The sequence below is a fragment of the Arvicanthis niloticus genome, chromosome 23, assembly GCF_011762505.2.
Source record: "Arvicanthis niloticus isolate mArvNil1 chromosome 23, mArvNil1.pat.X, whole genome shotgun sequence".
In the NCBI taxonomy this organism is placed as follows: Eukaryota; Metazoa; Chordata; class Mammalia; order Rodentia; family Muridae; genus Arvicanthis; species Arvicanthis niloticus.
In genome coordinates, this window is record NC_133430.1 from 29,931,514 (window position 1) to 29,951,748 (window position 20,235).

Below are 20,235 nucleotides of genomic sequence, written 5' to 3' on the forward strand. Positions count from 1 at the left end.
CAGCAATCCAAAGGAAAAGCTGGCCACAGAATGAGAGCAATTGAAAGTGCAACGATTTCAAGATGGGCACCAAAAGCTGAGGAGCGGGGAAAACTCCCACACATCCACACCCAGTTTCCAATTAAAGTCTGCAGCCCAGATCCTCTCCCTGAGGGGGAAAGAAGGTGCTGGAGCTAAGGCAGGAGCCAAACCCAGCAAGCCCCTGACCAAACTGCTTCTTACTCAGCCACAACTAGCCCAGGCTGGCCTCCAAAACTAACCTTGAACTTTGGATCTGCCTGCTTTCACCTCAGAAGACAATAGGTGTGCGCCACCACCCCTGGTTTACACAATGGGGGTTGGAGGGGTATTGAAGGCAGGGTTCCTTCTGTACTAGGAAAGCATTCTACAATGAAGTTGCACCCTCAGCTCATCCTCAGTTGTTTAACCCCTCACTGGAACTTCTATAACAGGTGAGGCACAAGGCTGGAGTAAAGGCTAGACGAGAGGGACTCAGGATCCCTCCCCGACCTTCTACTTAATGCTAACTCCCGTATGGAGGGAGGGTCGTCTTGTTGGAGGTGCTGTGCTGCACTCCCACTGGAATGGGTTCTCCATCTCTACCCTTAGAGGTGAGACAGATGAGTCTGACCCAGGCCCATCCAATGCGAAGGAAGAAGGGCACAGAGTGTGGGGGCGGCCTCAGGACGCAGCATCCTGGTTACTCTCATTCCATGTTCCTGAGCATTCTGGAACCTGCTGCTTTGTAAGCCTTCCAGGACACCTCTCAAACTCTCCTCTGCACTTCCACCCCAGATCTTTATAGCCAAGCAGCCAGTGACTCCAAAGGATGGATGTGAAGACTGTTACATCATCTTCTCTGGTTGGAACTAATCAAGGGTTGCACATCAAACGTAGGAAGCCTATGACAGACATGGAACCCAGGGAACCCAGGGAACCCAGGGGTTGTGTTCAGGCTGATCTAATTCCTGGCCCTTGGAGGAGGTGGTTCAATGAATGCTTCAGTGTCCTCCTCTGGCTAGAGGAGGCAGCAGTGGTCATACCCACTCTGCTGGAGTCCAGGCTTTCCCCGACAATTGACCTTGAAGTATGAATGGGTGCTGCAGGTGACCTTGCTGCTTTCAGGGCCACCAACACAGGCTTGTTCCCATCATGCCGTGGGTTCTATACTCCCTACAGTCCTACGTCACCATGGTCAAGATCTGCTAATGATCACTTGGAATGGAGGAGCATGAGCCTTTGCTTCCTGATCTGTGGTGCGGCCACCTCCAAATCCAGTGACCTTGTCCTTCTGGCCCAGTGCTTGATAGCTCAACTTTGCAGGTGAATACCACCAGCAAGAGAGAGCAACCTTATAAATCAGGTGTGCTGGTACCTGCCTGTAATACCAGCACTTGGGAATTGGGGACAGAAGGATCAACACTTCAAGGTCACGCTCAGCTATATAGCCAAGTGTGAGGCTAGTCTGGGTTACAAGAGACAGAGAGGGAAAAAGCATCTTCATTTGCTGATGCTTAAGCTACTGGCTGTCAGAGGGTGTGGTAGTTCTCCTCACTACTGATTCAATGGACAATTACTTCTAAATTAGAATGTGACTTCAAACCAGAGAGAGAGAGAGAGAGAGAGAGAGAGAGAGAGAGAGAGAGAGAGAAAATGGAGTCTTTAAATAAGAATGTCTTATTGTTTGTGTACTTATATTAGCAAAACAAAAAAAAAAGCAGTCAGGAAGCACAAATAAAATACTAATTAACTTACAGTTACTGTCTCAGATTAATAGAGCCTATCATTTCACTGAGACTTTCCAAATATAAAAAGGTATTAATAATGCTAATATGAAAATCCTTGCTGATCTCCAAATACTTAGTAACACACGGCCCTTGTCCTAACTACTGTTGGATAATGTTTAACCCCTTCAGATGTACAGAGAAATTTAATGTTTAGATAGTATTTCATGAAAAAAAATATATATATAAAATGAAAAGATTGGTAATCAATGCAATTCATTTCTCATAGCTATGGGCAAACAAGGTCCTTGAGTTTTGGCCAGAGCTAGACTCCTGGACAAGTGTGATAAGTTTCTAGTATAAGCCAGGCAGTGGTGGTGCACACCTTTAATCCCAGCACTTGGGAGGCAGAGGCAGGCAGATTTCTGAGTTCGGGGCCAGCCTGGTCTACAGAGTGAGTTCCAGGACAGCCAAGGCTATACAGAGAAACCCTGTCTCAAACAAAACAAAACAAAACAAAACAAAAGTTCTTAGTATAAGCAGAATAGTGGCCGAGGGCAGATCTGGGTAAACCCAGATGCATGGCTACCCAGGTGGTACTGGGTAGTGGTCTTTACCTCTTGTACCTCCACTTCTTGGCCTCTAAGATGGGGTAATAGTGCCAACCTGACAGGGCTAACAGCTCACTTAATCCTCACGTCACTTCATGTGAGCATTTGAAAACCTTCAGTGGCAAATAGTATTTGTTAAATAAATGCTAATACCAGAATACCTCAACCTGAAGGAGGTTCTGTGTCACTGCTGTTCCCAGCATCAGCATCTTGATTGTATAGTGTTCTATTTTCAAGACACCAGGATGAGCAAACTGGGTGAAGGGTATGTGGTATCGCTCTGAATTTTCTGACAACTGTTACTCAATGATCTCAAAATGAAAAGTTTAAGAACTTCTAGAAAAGTCCGGTGGAGGTGTGCTTGTAGCTCAGAAACCTACCCAGAGTCACTGCACACCCCACTCCTGGGTTTCCACTCCAGCACAGAACTAACTAAAGATGGAAATAAGCCAGTGTTAGCTGCAGCACAAGTCATGGGCACTCAAAGCAGAGGGCAACCTCGTAGCCATCAGATGCCACCGGCAAACAAATGTGGCCTATAATACCTGCCTACTACTCAGTCATCCTGAGTGAAATAAGAAGAAAGGCAGCTACTGCCTAGCTCTACCTCTACTCTACGTTTCTGGAGTCAGCAAGGTTAGACACAGAAAGCCTGGTTAGGAGTCTGGAATGTAGACTTAATATGCCCGGGGTCCCACTTGGAGCAAGCTTGGGGATATTGTGCTTCTAATCCTGGCACTTGAAAAGCTGAGGCAGGAGGCTCAACATGAGCTCCAAATTAGCTTGGGCACTGCAGTGAGTTCCAGGTCAAGCCTTAGCTACATTTGAAATACTCCATTTCAAAAAAAAAGTAAAAACGGCAAGTTGCCAGACAGGACAGCAACAGAACCCAGCACCCACCTCTATCCAACCCAAGGACAGAACTCTTGGCCTTGGCTAAGTCACACTTGCTCCACCCTTCACCAGCCTTATGTATGACACAAGCTCAGGGGCCTGCAGGGGCACAGCCCAGAGCCCAGAAATTAGCACACAAGATTCACTTAGAGGAGGGGAGGGTCTCAAAGCTAGGCCCCACCTGCTGGCCTCTGCCACCCACTGCCTCAAAGCTCCAGACCCAGTACTGATTAAATGGACACCATGACCCTGTTGGACTACTCATTCTTTCTTAACAGAATAGCAACAATTCCCACTTCCGGCCACCCCCCCCCCCCTTGCTTCTCTATTGCAACCCCTCCCCCAAAGTTGGACGGGATCCCAGTCTTTCAGGAGCAAAAATAGCTGATTGCACTGGGGCAGCAGCCAGTTTAAGTTTCTTTCATTTAACACTAAAAATAGCCAGCTGAAGCATGGTCCCGCCACCTGGCCCAAGCTTGTCCTGGTGCTGCCCTCTGACTATCATGTGTCTCTCTCTACCCTCGGGGACGATGGGGGTGGGGTGGGGGGCGGTCTGGAAGCCAGTATCCTTCCCTCATTTCTGTCCCAGGCTAAAGCCAGGAAAAATCCCTGTTGACCTTGCTGAGGTATTGAAGGTTGGCATGTTTTCTCTCCAAAACCCAGCACCACCGTGACTCCACTGTCTTCTGTTTATGAAGTGAAGCAGGTCCTGAGCTGAACTGTTCGTCTCATTTTAGAGCTGCAGGACAATTCTGAGAAGGCAGAGTTCCTGGCTGTCATCAGGAGAAAACAAGGACTAGAGAAAGGTCAGGTGGACTTGGGGACGTAGCCCCGGCAGTAGAATGCTAGCCCAGTATGCATAAAGCCTTGTGTCAGTCTCTAAGAGGGCATAAACCTGTGCGCTGAGATCTGCCTGTAATCCCAGTACTCTTGAAGGCTGAAGCAAGAGAGCTTCAGGAACACAGGGTCATTTTTGGATGCATAATGAAGTTCAAGGCTAGTCTGGGACACATAAGACCTGGTCAGGGTTACACAGCCAGACAGTCCTAAGGATCTGCACCTGAATTTGTGGGTGATCAAATGTCATTCCATTTCAGTTCTGCCTGGTAAGAATGGCCTAAAAGGAGGCTGGAGGACTTGTTCCTTGAAGACAGTGAGCCTGAGGGCTCTGGGGTCATGTACTCTCTAGGACGAGTTATCTGTTCAAAGCTCTTTGGTGGTTGTTTACTGGATCTGGGTCTTTATGAGACATTTATTTGCTCTGGGTATTCTTCCCTGGAGGGATTATGGGTTGAAGCTTAACCTGGTGTCCCAATTTGCTGTGATAAACAAGCTTATGGCTGAAAGCAACCTGGGGAGAAAGGGTTTATTTGGCTTACAGGTTACAGTCTATCATTAGGGGAATCCAAGGAATGAATTCAAGGCAGGAACCTGAAAGCAGGAACGGAAGCAGAGACCATGGAGGGATGCTGCTTACTGGATTGCTCCTCATGGATTGCTCAGCTTGCTTTCATATACAACCCAGGTCCACCAGCCCAGGGATGGCATCACTCACAGTGGGCTGGATGCTTCTATATAAATAATTATCAAGACAACACACCTATAGATTTGCCTACAGACCAATGTTATGGAGAAAATTTCTCAGTTAAGATTACCTCTTCTGAGATACGTATAGGTTTGTGTCAAGTTGACAAAAACTTACCAGTACACCTGGTGATGGGGGTGGGAGGGAGGGAGGAAGTGGGATGGGAGGGGAAGGAAGTAGGGGGGAGCCACTCTTCTGGTAGGTAAACAAACACACCTCTACCTATGTTCCCAGGCTCCTGCCAACTCTTCTGTAGACTCTAGGTACCTAAACAGCTGAAGGGAAATGCCAGTATTCTGGCTACCAGTGTCTGACTACTGTCTGTCTGTCTCCCTCCTCTAGACCCTTCTGGTGGATGGATTCACACCTGTGAGGACATTTCACCCAAGTCATCCCTGTGTTCCCACTAGCCAGTGTCTAAAACCTCATCTACCAGGAGAAAGCCAGTTCAGCCAAGCCCTACTCCAAGCTTGCTGGGGAGGGACTACAGGCTCCTGCTGGGCAGGAAAGCACACTGAGGTTAGGACCAGCTCCCTACAAGGAGCCTAGACTATACCCAGCTCTGCCAGGTCCTAGCTGTGTGGACTAGGGGAAAAAAAAAAAAATCACCCAAGCACACCTGGGCCAGATCAAGCATGGCAGGTCTCATCCCCATGCCAGTTTTCCATTTCCCTGCCTGTGATAGACACTGTTAATCAATCACAGCACCACAGCCTGCTGGTCTCAGATTCTCCACTGGGGCCTTTCAATCATGCACACTACCACCTTGGAGCTGACAGTCCAATGGAAAGGCAATTTGCCACCCTGCTTCCTGAATTAAGAACAGGGGTATTAGGAGACGGCAGAGTAAACAAAATAAGCCAGGTGCATAGATAAACAAACAAGGTCATTGCTTGAGGAGGGAAAGTTCAATGACAAGGTCTACAGGGGGCTGTGACAGCAAGTGATGGGGACAGTGACATCTACTCCATGGGAGGGCATTGCCTGGAATTCCTAAGGAGAGAAGTTAACTGGGCTTGGAGACTGAAAGCAAGCCCACGAGGCTGGAGCTGAAGGGATCGGAATGCAGATAGGACAGGGTGGCAAAGTTGATGGCGGAGTATCAGAGCAGACCTGCACCTTGTCATCAGATTCTTGGCATTATTCTAAGCACAAGGGAGAACTTCAGGAGGATGGAAAACAAGATGACAGACTCTCACTAAGGCTTTTAAAAGATTCCTCTGAACTGGCTGAGGTGGCACATACCAATAATCGGAACACTTGGGGGCCAGAGGTGGGCGAATCTCTGAGTTCAGCCTGGTCTACAGACTGAGTCCCAGGACAGCCAGAGAAAACTTGTCTGGAAATCTTGAAAAACAAACAAAAGCTAGCATGGTTTCTAACCCAGCACTACGTAGGGGGCAGAGATGGGAAGACCACTGCGGCTTGCAGGGGCCTGCTTAGCTCTAAGTTTCCTAGACAGTCTAAGGGAATAAGGCAAAAACTGGTAAAGCAGGAGAGCCAGTGTCCTCTTCTGGCTTGGGCACTGTTACACACACACACACACACACACACACACACACACGCACACACACATGCACACGCACACATATATACACACACACACGCACATATATATATATACATATATATACATATATATATACACACACATACATATATATACACACACATATACATACATATATATACACACATATACATACATATATACATATATATATACCATATACTATATATACTGTATACTACACACACACACATATATATATACACCATATACTATATATACTGTATACTACACACACCCTCTGGGCCCTTCTCCTGGGAAACTAACTGTTCCACATACGCATCTGGGAAACAAACATAAGCATGGTGCTTCTGTAACAGCCCACAGCCCAAACGCTAAGGAAAGGAGTTAATACACTCCAGTCTGTGGGCCAAGCCCAACCTCCGTCCTTTATGAAAACACCACTCAGCCTCTCATTACATCAGTGGGGTTGAGTACTTATGGCAAAACATCTTCTTTAGTGGCTTCTACTTCAGAGAAATAAAAAACAAACCTTGTGAGAAGCAGCACTGCCTAGGAGGTACTGGCTATAGTGGTCCAAGATCCTAGGCTAGAGAGATGCTGCAAACGTCAGGATCATTTGTCATTCTTTCAGTGGACCTGGGTTCAAATCCCAGCAGCAGTGTCAGGTGGCTCCCAGCTGCCTAATTCCAGCAGCTCCAGGGGGATCCAAGGCCCTCTTCTGGTGTCCCAGGGTACCCATGAACACATGGCACACAGACACACACAACTTTTGTTTTTTCTTGAGGCAGGGTCTCAGACTGCCCAGGAACTTAATATATAGACCAGGCTGTCTGCCTCTACCTCCCAAATGCTGGGATTAGAGGCCTGAGTGCAGTGCTACAACCAGCACACAGAATAATTTTTAAAAACCACATACAAAAATCAATAAAAACTAAAAACCAAAATACTAGAATAAAACTAGAAGCTGGGTAAGATGGCTCATCCGTGTTTTTCCAGCCTTTGGGGAAACCAAGGCAGGAGGATTGCTGAGGTTACCCTGAGCTACAGAATGAAAGCCCTTCCTAGTAAACAGAAATCTCCAGATGAACCTCAAAGGGAAAAATAACACAAAAGCCAGGATAATGGTTTCCTCCAGGAATGAAGAAAAAGAAAAGACAGGGGAATGACAGGGACCTTTAATGATGCGTCTGCCATCCTGTGGTGGAGGTGTCTGTATTCTTCCTGTATGGCATATGCTCATACCTGTCCTGGGCCACTGAGATGGCTCAGCAGGTAAGGGTGTCACTACCCAACCTGGCAACCTGGGACCCAAAAACTGACTCCCAAAAGTTGACCTCTGACCTACATACACACGCCATGGCATCTTCACGAGTGCACACACAAGAAATAAAAGTAAGAAAGTATATTTGAAGATGTGTGTACTTTATAAATACCCTTCTTCCATCCTAACCGGGTTTTTGCGGGGCACACCACATCTCAGCTAAAAACAATTCCCAGGCTCTTCTACTGAGCGGGATGTCCATGTGATTAAGCTCCTCCAGGTCTGTGAATGAAAGGACCCTGTGTCCTGACTACCTTTGAGAACTGGAGTCAAAGGTGTAGGTCACAGGCTTGTGAGCTACCCTGCTACCCTGTCCTGCACAGCCAGAGAGACCTTTGAACTACTACATCCCTATTAAATAAAGAGAATCAGGAAATCAACACAAAAGGAGCTGAGGGGTGGCGGCACGCGTCTTTAATCCCGGCACTTGGGAGGCAAAGGCAGGCAGATTTCTGAGTTCGAAGCCAGCCTGGTCTACAGAGTGGGTTCCAGGACAGCCAGGGCTATACAGAGAAACCCTGTCTCGAAAAAACAAAACAAAACAAACAAACAAAAACAGAAACAAACAAAACAAAACAAAAAAACCCAATCAACATCAGACATCATGGCGGAATCCCAAGAGACATCCCTGGAGATGAGGAAACAAGAAGACAATGGCCATCCTATGACTCTCATTTTCCAGGAGGGAAGTGAAGCTTAGGGAGGTCTAAGCAGCTTTCCCAGGGAGCTGGTAAATGGTCAAGCAGAGTCTGACCCGATAGGCTGAACCTGTGATCCAATGCTCTCGTGTCAAATGCCGGGAGTGAAAGGTAAGAAGAATTCCACACAGCCACAAGCAGCTGTCTGTATTCAATCAACACCTGTCCAGCCAGAGGTCATTCTACCTGAGTGTCCAGGAGGCTTTGGGAAGACCTTGTGAGCTATCAGATTAGGGGGCGGGAGGGCACATGTGTATAGGCAGAAAGTAGTTCAGTGCTGTCCTCTGACATGGTGGAGAGTTGGTTTGTTTCAAAAACATTAATATATTTTGGAAAAGCGAAAGAATCTCTCTTCCTTCATTCATAAGGCCAAAACAGTAGTATTTCTGGCACAGACTAGAGGCAGAGCGCTCTATAAATACAAAACTATTAGATCCTATGCAGCAGGAACCTGATCAGGGCCCCTTTTAATTTCCTGACATGAGCTGGCCACTAACCCAATTACCCAGAATCCCTGGAGGAGCTTTCCGTTTTTCCATCGCACTCGGAGAGAGTGAAAGCATATTGCGTGGCCGTCAGCCCAGCTCTCACTGAAATCAAATTTCTTTCAGAAAACACTTGGGAAGAGGCAGGCTGGGCTGGAGGAACAGGGAGGAGACAGCAGGAGTGGCTAGAGGGTGGGGTAAGTCAGGAGAGGAGAAAGTGGAGCTGGCAGGGACAAACTGGCTGGGGGGACGGGGGAGGGGGGGGAGAGGACGGGGGCGGGGAGAGGGGTATGAAAGTCCAGAAACTGAACTGAAGACTTGGGGATGGGGCACCTGATAGATGCAGCAAGTGGATTGATTCTGGAGTTCTTCTGGTCTGGAGACTAAATCAGCCCACACCTGAGGTGCCAGGGGACCCTCTCATTCCATTCAGATCCCAGAACTTACAGAGGATCAGTTTAAGATAACGCCATCCCCCGGTAGAGTACCCCCAACAGATCCAAAAGAAATCAATGGGTCCTGTCAACCTCACTCAACTCTGTGGGCAGCTGAAGAAAAAACTAGCAGAACCTGAGAGAATCTAACTCTAGCTGAACTGGCGACAGGGGGCTGACACACCAAGGCAGCTGAAGAAAAAACTAGCAGAACCTGAGAGAATCTAACTCTAGCTGAACTGGCGACAGGGGGCTGACACACCAAGGCTGTCATGTCATGGCTGTCTGATTGGATCCTCACCTTCACCTGGTGAACAGCAGGTATCACTACAAGTGAAGAAAGGTCCAGCAGTAAATGCCAGTCACCACCTCTGAACCCAAGTCACATTTTATATTCAATTCTGCACACTGAAAAAGGATGAATTGTCCCTGAAATGTGAATTGCCATACAAAGGAACTGAATAAAGACTCTGGAACACCACCTTTTCTTTTCTTTTTCTTTCTTTCTTTCTTTCTTTCTTTCTTTCTTTCTTTCTTTTTTTTGGTTTCTTGAGACAGGGTTTCTCTGTGTAGCCCTGGCTGTCCTGGAACTCACTCTGTAGACCAGGCTGGCCTTGAACTCAGAAATCCGCCTGCCTCTGCCTCCCAAGTGCTGGGATGAAAGGCGTGCGCCATCACTGCCCAGCAGGACACCACCTTTTCATTCACTGGCTATTCCAGTCATCCTGGGATAGAAAGGGCAAACCAAAGGAAGCCATGTGGGAAACAGGATCCATCTCCAACCAGCTAAGGAATGGGACAGGCTTTGATCCTGTGACAAAGGGTACCTCACCTCTGACATCATCCCTAGTAATGGCTGGAGCCCTTAAATCATGGATCCGTGACATGCACTATTTTACTAAGAAAGTTACTGGAGACATCTTGAGCTGCTTTAGGGTGCTGAGCTAAGAGTACTGGGAAGGGCACAGTAGCCGCAGGAGGTTAGAAGCACCCAGCAATTAAGCCATAAGGCAGGTTGAAAATAAATTAATGTGTGTGTGTATGTGTGTGTGTTTTTCCGGAGCTTAAAGAAAGGGTAGCAAAAAAAATACTCCTTACAAGCTGCTGGGTAGTTAGAAAATGGAAAATATGGTTCACATGTAGAACAGGGATGGGGGACAGGGAGGAGAGTGTTTCTATTCCCAGCTTCCCTGTAAGACTCGGGAACCCCTGTTGCCCAGCTGACTGTGAGACCCTAACACAGGAAGCAAGCCGTGTGCCAGCAAAGTGTGCCGTTTGTTTCCAGAATCAAGTCAGAGTGGGGCAGGAGCCCAGGCTAGCCCCCAGGGACTAGACCTTGAACATGTAAGCAAGGAGGGACACCCAAACAAAGCAGGAGCCAGGACAACTGCCAAAAGCTCTGCCTGGCAGAGACCCAGACTCCTGCAGGCTCCTCCAAGCCTGGTCTCAATGGGGCTTCTGATGCCAGGTACTACAGAGCTCTATGGGGACCCACACTAAGCCAAGAGCTCAGCTTCGCTCACACTCAGGGGGCTTCCTGTCAGTTTTTCTCTTTCTGATACAGGCCTGCCAGCATTGGAGGTGTGGTGGGATGTGCCCTGGTGACTGTCTCTTCCTCCCTCAGGTAAAACTCCCTAATGGCTGAATCAGGCTCGGTATATCATCAGGACAGGAGACATCTGGCTGCCATGGGGGAAGCCACTCCTGGAGGGGAGGCAACTCTGGGATCACCCTGCAAGTCCTCCCACTTGGCCAGTGGGCATCCTTCCAGCACCCCACTCCCAAAGGACTGAGTAGCAACTCCCCAATTCCTAGCTTCTGTCATTGGGGTGGGGGGTGGGGGGAAGAGGCAGAAGGCATGAAAAAGGAAGGTCCAGACCTGGGCCTGATCTTCTCAGGCTAGAGGGTGGCTGAAGGTGCACCAGCCATCTCTCAGCCCCTGCAAGCCCCATTAATCATCTTAAAAGAGAGAGGCTGCCTTTTGCCTTGACTTCCTTAGATGTGGAAAGCAGGCTGAGAGTGAGGCGTACGCCAGCCAAGGAAATAGCTGCTCAACTGGCTCTAGTCTGAACTGGTGTCTTACTCAGCTTCCAGAATAAGATGGCAGTTCTATCTCTGCGGCTTAGGAGGAAGAAGTCTCTTCAGATCCTAAAAACCCTCAGGCTCCCAGCACCAAAGGACAAGTGTAAGGAGACCAACCAGGCCTGCCTCTGTGGGCCTCCTCATCTGAGAACACCAGGAGGCTTGGCAGCAGAAAGACCCTGGTGTAGGAGGCAGGGGATCAAGTCCAACCTCCATCTTGGTCACACTATATACAACCAAAACTGTGCCATTGAGTGAAACATGGTCGTTTTTCCATACAGCAGGCCCAACACAGCCCATTTCAAAGGAGAAGGAGGCTGTTTCCTCCAGAGCCCTCTGAACTGCAGCCAAGATGTCACCAAGGGGTTAAGAAAATGACAAAGAAGGGAGTTGTGGTGAGTAGTTTTATGTCAACCTGATACAAGCTATAAAGTTATCTGAGAGGAGGGAGCCTCAATTAAGAAAATGCCTCCATAAAATCAGGCTGCAGGCAAGCCTGTAGGGCATTTTCCTAATTAGTGATTGATATGGGAGGGTCCAGCCCATTGTGGGTGGTACCATCCTCAGGCTGGTGGTCCTGGGTTTTATAGGAAAGCAGGCTGTGTAGCCATGAGGAAGCCAGTAAGCAGCACTGCCTCCAGGTTCCAGCCCTGTTTGAGCTCCTGTCCTGACTTCCTTCAATGATGGACTACAATGTGGAAGTGTAAGCCAGATAAACCCTTTCCTTCCCAAATTCCTTTGGTCACAGTGTTTCATCACACCTCAGACCCAAGAGGCAATTGGGATCCGCCCTGAAAGCTTCTTCACAGGTGCAAATGCTAAACTGAGGCCAGGTGAGGAGAGAGAGGACCTGGAATTTTCCCCTAACGGTAGATGGCCCGCCCAAGCTGTCTCATAGGCAAAACAGCTCAGAGGTAGACACTTCTCCAGGGCACAGGAGAGGAGTGGGGTAAGTCGCCAGCCTGCTGAAGGTTGAGCTAGGTTTGGGAGGTGAGCAGCCCCACCTTGCCCTTCCCAGAGAAGACTGCACCCTTCAACATGCCTCTTTCTCTTTGCCTGCCCTGTTCCTCATCCCCATAAACGTTTCCCCATAAACTGTTTCCATTTATGTTATGAAGGATCAAGGCTCAGAAGCTGATCTGCAAGAATTAACACTGCCTCTCTCTGAAGGAGACACACATGTGCACATGCAAAGATGTAAATACATGCAACGGCCGCACATACACACGCCATTCCCAAAATGGTACTGAGTAAGATTCAAACCAGGCCCATCCACAGAGATGGTGAGGAAAGAGTCTAACCGCGCCTTCCGCGCCTTCCATACAATAAGCCGGACATCACCTCACAGTTTCTAGGAGCCACTTTTAAAATAAAAAAAAGATGCACAGGATGTTGGTTTCACTGTGCTTTAGTTAACTCAGCCTAGGACCAGGGTTCGGTTTCCAGCGCCCACTCGTCAACTTAAGGGAGATGGATGCTCTCTTCTGACCTCCAAGAGCACCAGGTATGCACACATACACATGCAGACACTCACTCATACACACACAAAAAAAAATACAGATTTGTAAAGTTAATTTTCTTAGTAAAAAATCTGTGAAGGATAAAAGCTATTCATAGGAGCCAAAGATATAAATAAATAAATAACAACAACAATAATAAAAACAAACACCTTGGCTGGAACTAAACAAAGCTCAGTTGGCACTCGTGACATGGTGCAACTCTAGAGTGTGCAGCGGATCACCTGCAAACTTGAGGGAGGACCAGGGATTCTAAGGTCACTTGCCAAGATGGATGGTGGGGGGGAAGGGGGGAGAAGGGAGAAACAGCTAGTCCAAGTGATGACTTCCCAGAGTGACAAGCTTACAGCTGAGGCTCCAAATAGGGTCTGGAGTCCCAAAAGGATCCTTGGGACCTCTGGACTTCCATACTGCTGGCCCACAGCTTTCCAAGAAGAGATGTCCAGCGGGCTGTGGCATGCCAGCTATGATGCAAACCAGCCCGTAGCTGCATTTACACACATACTGCCCTCGAGAAGGTCCTTGATGAGGCCCTGAGCCTGTAGGTACCCTTACACAGGTCTGACTCTCCCCACCAAGGCAAACCAAGCTGATCCCGACCAACCGTGGTGCTTGGCTGTGGGCCTCTCACCTTCCTTCAGCATGCCCACTTTGAGGCATTTCATGAAGCGGCAGGCCTGACAGGATTTGCGCCTCCGTTTGGTGATCTCACATTCGTTGGTGGCCGGGCAGTTGTACTCGATGTTTCCTGCAATAGAGAGATGGTTACCAGGTGTCTGTGGTCCGTTCAGGATCCTGACCCATTAGGTTGACAATCTGGGGATTAATTGGCCAAAGATGACTTGCCCCACCCAGGTTTGCATAGGGAATTGCTTCTAGAAGCAGGGGCTCTAGCTAAATAGCTGTCAGAATGCCTCAAACTCTCCCATGTCAATTCCCGCCTATAAGCTGGGTAGGCCAAAAAGCCACCTGGAGAAAAATGTTCTTCATGTCTCTCATGGTTCTGAAACAGTCACAGGATTGGGGGAAGGGTGGTATCGAAATATATTGAGCCAGCATTTTACCTCTGGAAAACAGCCACCATTCAAAGCTGAACAACACAGACCACCCCAGCTCCTCCAGCCTCTACCTTGCCCCAGTCGCTAGGAAAAGCCCAGGAAACTGTGGAAGGACCTGGACTCTGCCTCCCACTGGGGCCAGGCCACCTCGCTCCCCTGACTTTGAGGAAACACTTTCCTGTCACCAACCCTTAGTTCTCTCATCTACAAAACCGTTGTTAGCTTTTACGTGAACGATCACTGTAAAAACTTGTAGCCTTGTCGGGTGGTGGTAGCACATGCCTTTCATCCCAGCACTCACTCAGGAGGCAGATCTCTGTGAGTTCAAGTCCAGCCTAAGTTCCAAGACAGCCAGGGCTGCAAAGAAACCCTGTCTTGAAAAAAAAAAAAAAAAAAAAAAGAAGAAGCCTAGACTGGATGTGGTAGTACCCACTTTTAATCCCTGCAGAAGCAGGCAAATCTCTGAGTTTGAGGCCAGCCAGGACTACACAGTGAGACCCTGTCTCAAAAAAAAAAAAAAAAAAAAAAAAAAAAAAAAAAAAAATTGTAGCCCAGGTTAGACTTGATACTTTATGTTCCTGTCATTTTTTTTTTTTTTTTTTTTTACTATTATACATTTGGCTGTGTGTGTGTGTGTGTGTCTGTGTCTGTGTCTGTGTGTGTAGGTCAGAAGACAGTTTTTGAGGAGATGGGTTTTCTCCATCCACCACAAGGTTCCTGGGGATTGTGTTTAGGATTTCAAGCTTGCCAGCACACTGCCTTCCCCCACTGAGCCATCTCCCTAGCTCTGCAATTTTAGCACCCGGGTGGGAAGTGGAGGCAGGAAGATCAGGGGTCAAGTCATTCTTGTCTACGAATCAAGTTCAAGGCCAGCCTGAATTAAAGAGACCCTGTTTTTAAAACAAAATAGGGTTGAGGACATAGCTCAGTTATAAAGTGCTTGCTTGATGGGTTTGGGTTACAACGCATACGCCAGGCCTAGTGGTGATCCTAGCATGTGGAAGTAGAGGCAGGAAGGTTAGAAGTTCAAGGTCACCCACCACTGGCAACAGAACAGGAATGGGAGGGCAGCCTAGACCATGGATATACAGTCTGTTTCAAAGAAACAGAACTACATAGCGTGTCTCATACAGAACTACTATTAAGTGTGGCAAACCATTCTATTTGTCCCAGCATCTGGGCAGCTAATTCCGGATATTTCAATGGTTTGAGGGCAACCGGAGCTACATGTCCAGACTGTCTCACACTGTTAAAACAACAAACCACTTCAGCACACGGGTTGGTTGTTTTATGAACACATGTTCATCCTGAAAACATGGCTGCCTTTCTGACACAGGGACAGTGTCTACCCTGGCTTCCCTGTCTACTCAACACCTATGTAACAAATGTGGGGGGTGTGCCTACAACGCGCCTGGTACTAGAAGAGGAACAAGAGAAAGGCACCAGGTCCTCATCCCATCCCAGAGGGCCAAGGAGAAGCTGGGGACCTGCCCTGCTCCACATCTACTCACACAGTAATAATATCGAGGGCTTATTGTCCACCTACTATGTGCAGCCTCCGGATCAGCTCTCTAGACCCTTACCATAACTCTGAGCTGGCCTATCAGTATCCAGTTCACAGACTGAGAAATGGAGACTCCAGGAAGCCAAAGTGAACTACCTCAGTCCCAGAGCTCCTATACCTACCCTTTCCTGTACCTCCCAAGGAGCTTGAAGGAATCCGGAAGTACCTCACCAACAAAGGCAGGCTGTCACTAACCCCACAGCTGAGGTGGCCTGGTAGCTGGGAGGGGAGTTAAGTGTCACAGAGCATCCTGCACCACAGCCTTTTGGTGTGGGAAACACTGTCAGGTCTAAGACACCCATGATGAAAGGGCTCTGAAGCGGTGTCAGAGATGGGTCCAAGTTACCACACTGCAGCAGCCCCACAGCACAGGCCAGGGAACCCCAGAGACCCCTGTGGACAACGGGACTGTTTTTCTCACACACACATTCTTATTCCTCTCCTGACAGCCCTTGCCTCTTCTAATCAATGCCTCTGTGTGTGTGTGTGTGTGTGTGTGTGTGTGTGTGTGTGTGTATGTGTGTGTGTTTTGAATGATGTTGTTTGTGTATGTAGGTGTGCACTGTTTATGTGTGGCCCCGGGTGCCCCCAGTGCATGTTTGGAGATCAGAGGACAGCTTCTGGTTCCTTCCTTCCAACCTGTGTGGATCCCGAGGCTCGAACTCAGAACTCAGATCATCATCAAACTTAGCAACAAGCACCCACAGAGCCATCTCACCAACCCCTCTAACGTTATTCCTTGGAACTCACTTGGATAACTTTATAGAAAGTCAACTGAGGCGTGGCAGCAATTTCGATCGTCATAGAAACGTGTTTTCTGGTTGTTTTTAGTTTTTCAGTAATTTAACATTTTTGAGATAGGGTCTCACTCTGTTGTAGCCCAGGCTGGCCCCAAACTCAGTTCTTGGATTACAGATATTGAGTCTCTACCCCCAGGCTATAAATGGTAATATTAAAGAGATGGGGGAAACTTGGGCTCGGCTGATGCATCTGTTCCATTTATGTGCAGGCTTCGAGGCTCTGTAGGCTGTCTCTTATCCCACCCCACCATCCCCACAGCAGGCACAACCTGAGCCAACTCCTAGAACTGGCAAGCAGAGGCAGGTCCACCAAGTGCCCTCTGCCCCCGGCCTGCAGCCACCAATCCAGACCCCGCTAAGAAGGTATCACTTCTCTGTGCTGACCACCCCACCCCAGGCTGCCCGACTGTCCGTGTCGTCTATCTCCTTGTGCAGGCCAGTTCCTCTTGGCAGATCAAACACCTGACACTCTTAGGCTCCCAAGGTACGCTAACCACTAAACAACGGGTTTGGTGACACAGCTGCAGCCCTGCTCAATGTAAATTGTCTTTAACTTAACCAACCTCGACTTCTCTCTTCTTCCAGATAAGAGCCAGGGGTAGTGTGGCAGGAATATCACATCGGGATGGGGTAGGTTATACAGTGAGAGTCTGGGGAGCGGGGGTTGTTGTTAGCAGAAGCAGCCTGGGAACTGAACCCCGATGGCCTGCTTGGGATGCACAGTGTAGGCCTCTGCGCTCTGCTCTCAGCTGCACTGTGGCCAGCCAGCCTGTGTGTGAGCGCAGAGCCACCGCGGGTTATTGCTCAGAATAGGGTTGGGAGCAGGGCGCCCCTGGGGGGTGGGTGTCAAGAGCATTATGGGTTTGACAGTGTTGTCCTCCTAAGGCAGACGGACAGGACAAGAGTACGTCCTAGAGCCAGAGTCCTGACAATGCTCTTCACGTTTCAGCATATACGTATGTGCACGCATGCCCGCCGACACACGCGAGTGCCTAGTGCCTGTGTGCGTCCCTAATTCTCCTTATTTATTTGGTTCCTTTCAATTTGTTTTATGGGCCTGGCGGCTGGCTGCCAGCAAAACCAGGCTGGTGGCCTCGTCTTGTAATTTCTCTAAGTGCCCCCTTGATAAAGTGATGAGATTAATTCATCATTGTTCCCGTGGTCTCAAGGGGAGTCTAGGAGAGAGCTCAGCACAGGGAGGAAGGCATCGGTGGGGCACACACGCACACACACACACCACCATCAACTCAGAGGTGACCAAGTTAGTGAACAGACCCTCAGAGGACAGGGACATTAGCCAACAGCTGGCACAAACTCAGGTCCCAAACTGATTCTCCTAACTTGTCTGAGCCTCAGTTTCCTCATCTATAAAATGGGTGTAGTTTCCATCTCAAAGTTGGATGGACTCAGCACGCCAGGACTGAGTGAAGCTCAGACCCTGGCATGCAGGCAGGCAAGGCTGGCAAACTAAATCATGCATCCAGGCAGATCTGCTGGAGTAGATGCAGAGGGCACCAGCATCTAGCCTGTCAGTGCCACGCAGAAGACTGTCCTATCCACCCAAGGACACTTGAGAGCACCATAGTCTATCTATGGATGGCTGGACCTCAGCTCCTGTTCATGCCTGAGGAACAGGAAGGCAGATCCGGTGCTGAACTGGAACTCTGTGTGACCCTGAGGCAGAGGGATAGTCTCTTTGATCCTAGGCCACCCTCAGAAGGGAACCCCAGGGGAAGCCCCACCAGCTGTCCCTAGGCTGTAAGCAAGCCAGAAGCCTCATCCCTCAGGCCCCGGGGAGCCCTTAAACTCAATCAGTTCCAAGGCCCCAGCTGACCTCAGCGGCTGTGGTGAGCAGCTGCAACCAGCTAAGCTCTCATTATCTCATTCCTGTAGCACAGAGACATCCCTTTCTCTCTGTGTGGTACCCTGTCCTCAACCCTCTACCCTTCCTCATCCACAGCTAGACAATCTCAGTCCTGTGTGGACTCCCCATCACCCAACTGCAGTGCCCTGTGCTGGGACAGATGGTCTGTCCTGGACCTGCACGTTGCCGTTGGGCTTCTCAGCTTTCTCAAACTGAAACCCATCCTCACACCACGCTCCTCCATTTTCCTCGTCACGTCAAAGAGAGTGACTCTCTAGCCTGCCTCTTGGGTCCAGCACTGAGGAAGTTTCTGGAGTCTTACACAATTTGCTCCCAAGGCTCTTCTCATCCTCCTTCCTCCCCGGAGGCCACATTCCAACAGGCAAGTTCTCAGTCTGTGTTGTAATATAGTGGCCTCTGCTTATCTCCATACCTTCCAGTCAGCCCCAATGAAACACACATCTCCATGCCTTCCCTGAAGCTTGTTAAAGGTTGATGCAACAGTGAGAGTTTGGGAATGGGACAGGGAGAGAGGCACTGGAGATGTACCTCAGTTGGTAGAGTCCTTGTCTAGCACATGAAGTCCTGTGACCGTCCACCAAAACGGCATCACAGTGAGCATGGCGGCACACCCATGATCCCAGGAGGAAAAAAAAAATATGAGGACCAAGAGCTGAAGATCACCCTTGGCTATATACTGAGTATGAGGCTTGTCTGGGATACAGGAGACCCTTTTGCTCAAAAGGAAGGGGGTGGGGAGAGGATCGGGAACAGAGGAGAAAGTAAAAAGTCCGGAAGCTCAAATGGATGCAGATGAGAAGCTGTTGCTTCTTCGAGAAGACTGATGTGGTAAAAGTGCTTGCCTCTGAGCCTGAGGACCTGGGTTCCACCCTTGGAACCCATGGAAGGAGAGAACAGATTCTGGAAAGCTGTACTCTGACTTCCACACACATACACAAACACTAAATAAAGAATAAGAAGTAGCTTCAAAAAAGAAGAACCTAGCCGGGCGGTGGTGGCGCACACCTTTAATCCCAGCACTTGGGAGGCAGAAGCAGGTGGATTTCTGAGTTCGAGGCCAGCCTGGTCTACAGAGTAAGTTCCAAGACAGCCAGGGCTACACAGAGAAACCCTGTCTCAGGAGAAAAAAAAAAAAAGAAGAAGAAGAACCTAGAAGGAGGAAGATACACTTATCCAGAAGAACCTCACATGCCCTCAGGCACAGATGATTTAAGAAAATGCAAGAGATAGGCTAAAAACAGATTTCCTGGAAGTGTATGCTGAGGGGGTGTCTGGCTGATTCAAACCAGCTTTGCAGCCTCCTCGTGGCCACCGAGTCCCTCCAAGGTCTACACAAGAGGAGGCTGACAGTCTCTGGAGAACATGAGCCAAAGATGTCCTAGACACAGGATCAAAGGCAAAGACAAGTGCAACTGGGAATCGAAGACCAGAACAGGGATGGATGGTGGGACCACTCAGCCACCTCCATAAGCCAAACCAGAGGATTTCTCCCTACACCAAGGGATACAGAGGGCTTGGCTCTGCAGGAACAGCCTGCGTACATTCTAAGATAAGCAAATGAACACCTTCCCAAGCGGTCTACATCCTGCCCTGCCACTCTCAGAACCCCTTCACCAGTGAGAGGGCAACCTGGAAACTGTACCTCTAGCAGTTTCCATGATGGGCAAGAATTTACCAAGGTGAGGGACGTGCTCGATCTCACTGTATGTTTGCCTATAGCTTCATGTGATCTATAATTACCTCAAAGCAAAAAGATCCCTTTGTTTTTTGTTTTGTTTTGGTTTGGTTTTTCAAGACAGGGTTTCTCTGTGTAGTCCTGGCTGTCCTGGAACTCACTCTGTAGACCAGGCTGTCCTGGAACTCAGAAATCCACCTGCCTCTGCCTCCCAAATGCCGGGATTAAAGGCATGCGCCACCACTGCCCAGCTAGATCAAAAATAAATAAATAAATAAATAAATAAATAAAATTTACAAGGTAGATTTTTTTTTAATTGTAAAGGTACACGCCTTTAATCCCGGCACTTGGGAGGCAGAGGCAGATGG

The 20,235-nt window shown here is 48.8% G+C and overlaps 1 protein-coding gene across 2 annotated transcripts in view; it reads right to left on the reverse strand.

Annotated features, from left to right (window-relative positions):
- Positions 1–20,235, reverse strand: part of Esrrb (estrogen related receptor beta) — a 156,779-nt gene that overhangs the window by 16,979 nt on the left and 119,565 nt on the right. For both annotated transcript variants that reach the window (XM_076921593.1, XM_076921594.1), the window contains exon 3: positions 13,517–13,633. In XM_076921593.1, coding sequence (XP_076777708.1) covers positions 13,517–13,633 — 117 coding nt within the window. The remainder of the gene's footprint in view (positions 1–13,516; positions 13,634–20,235) is intronic.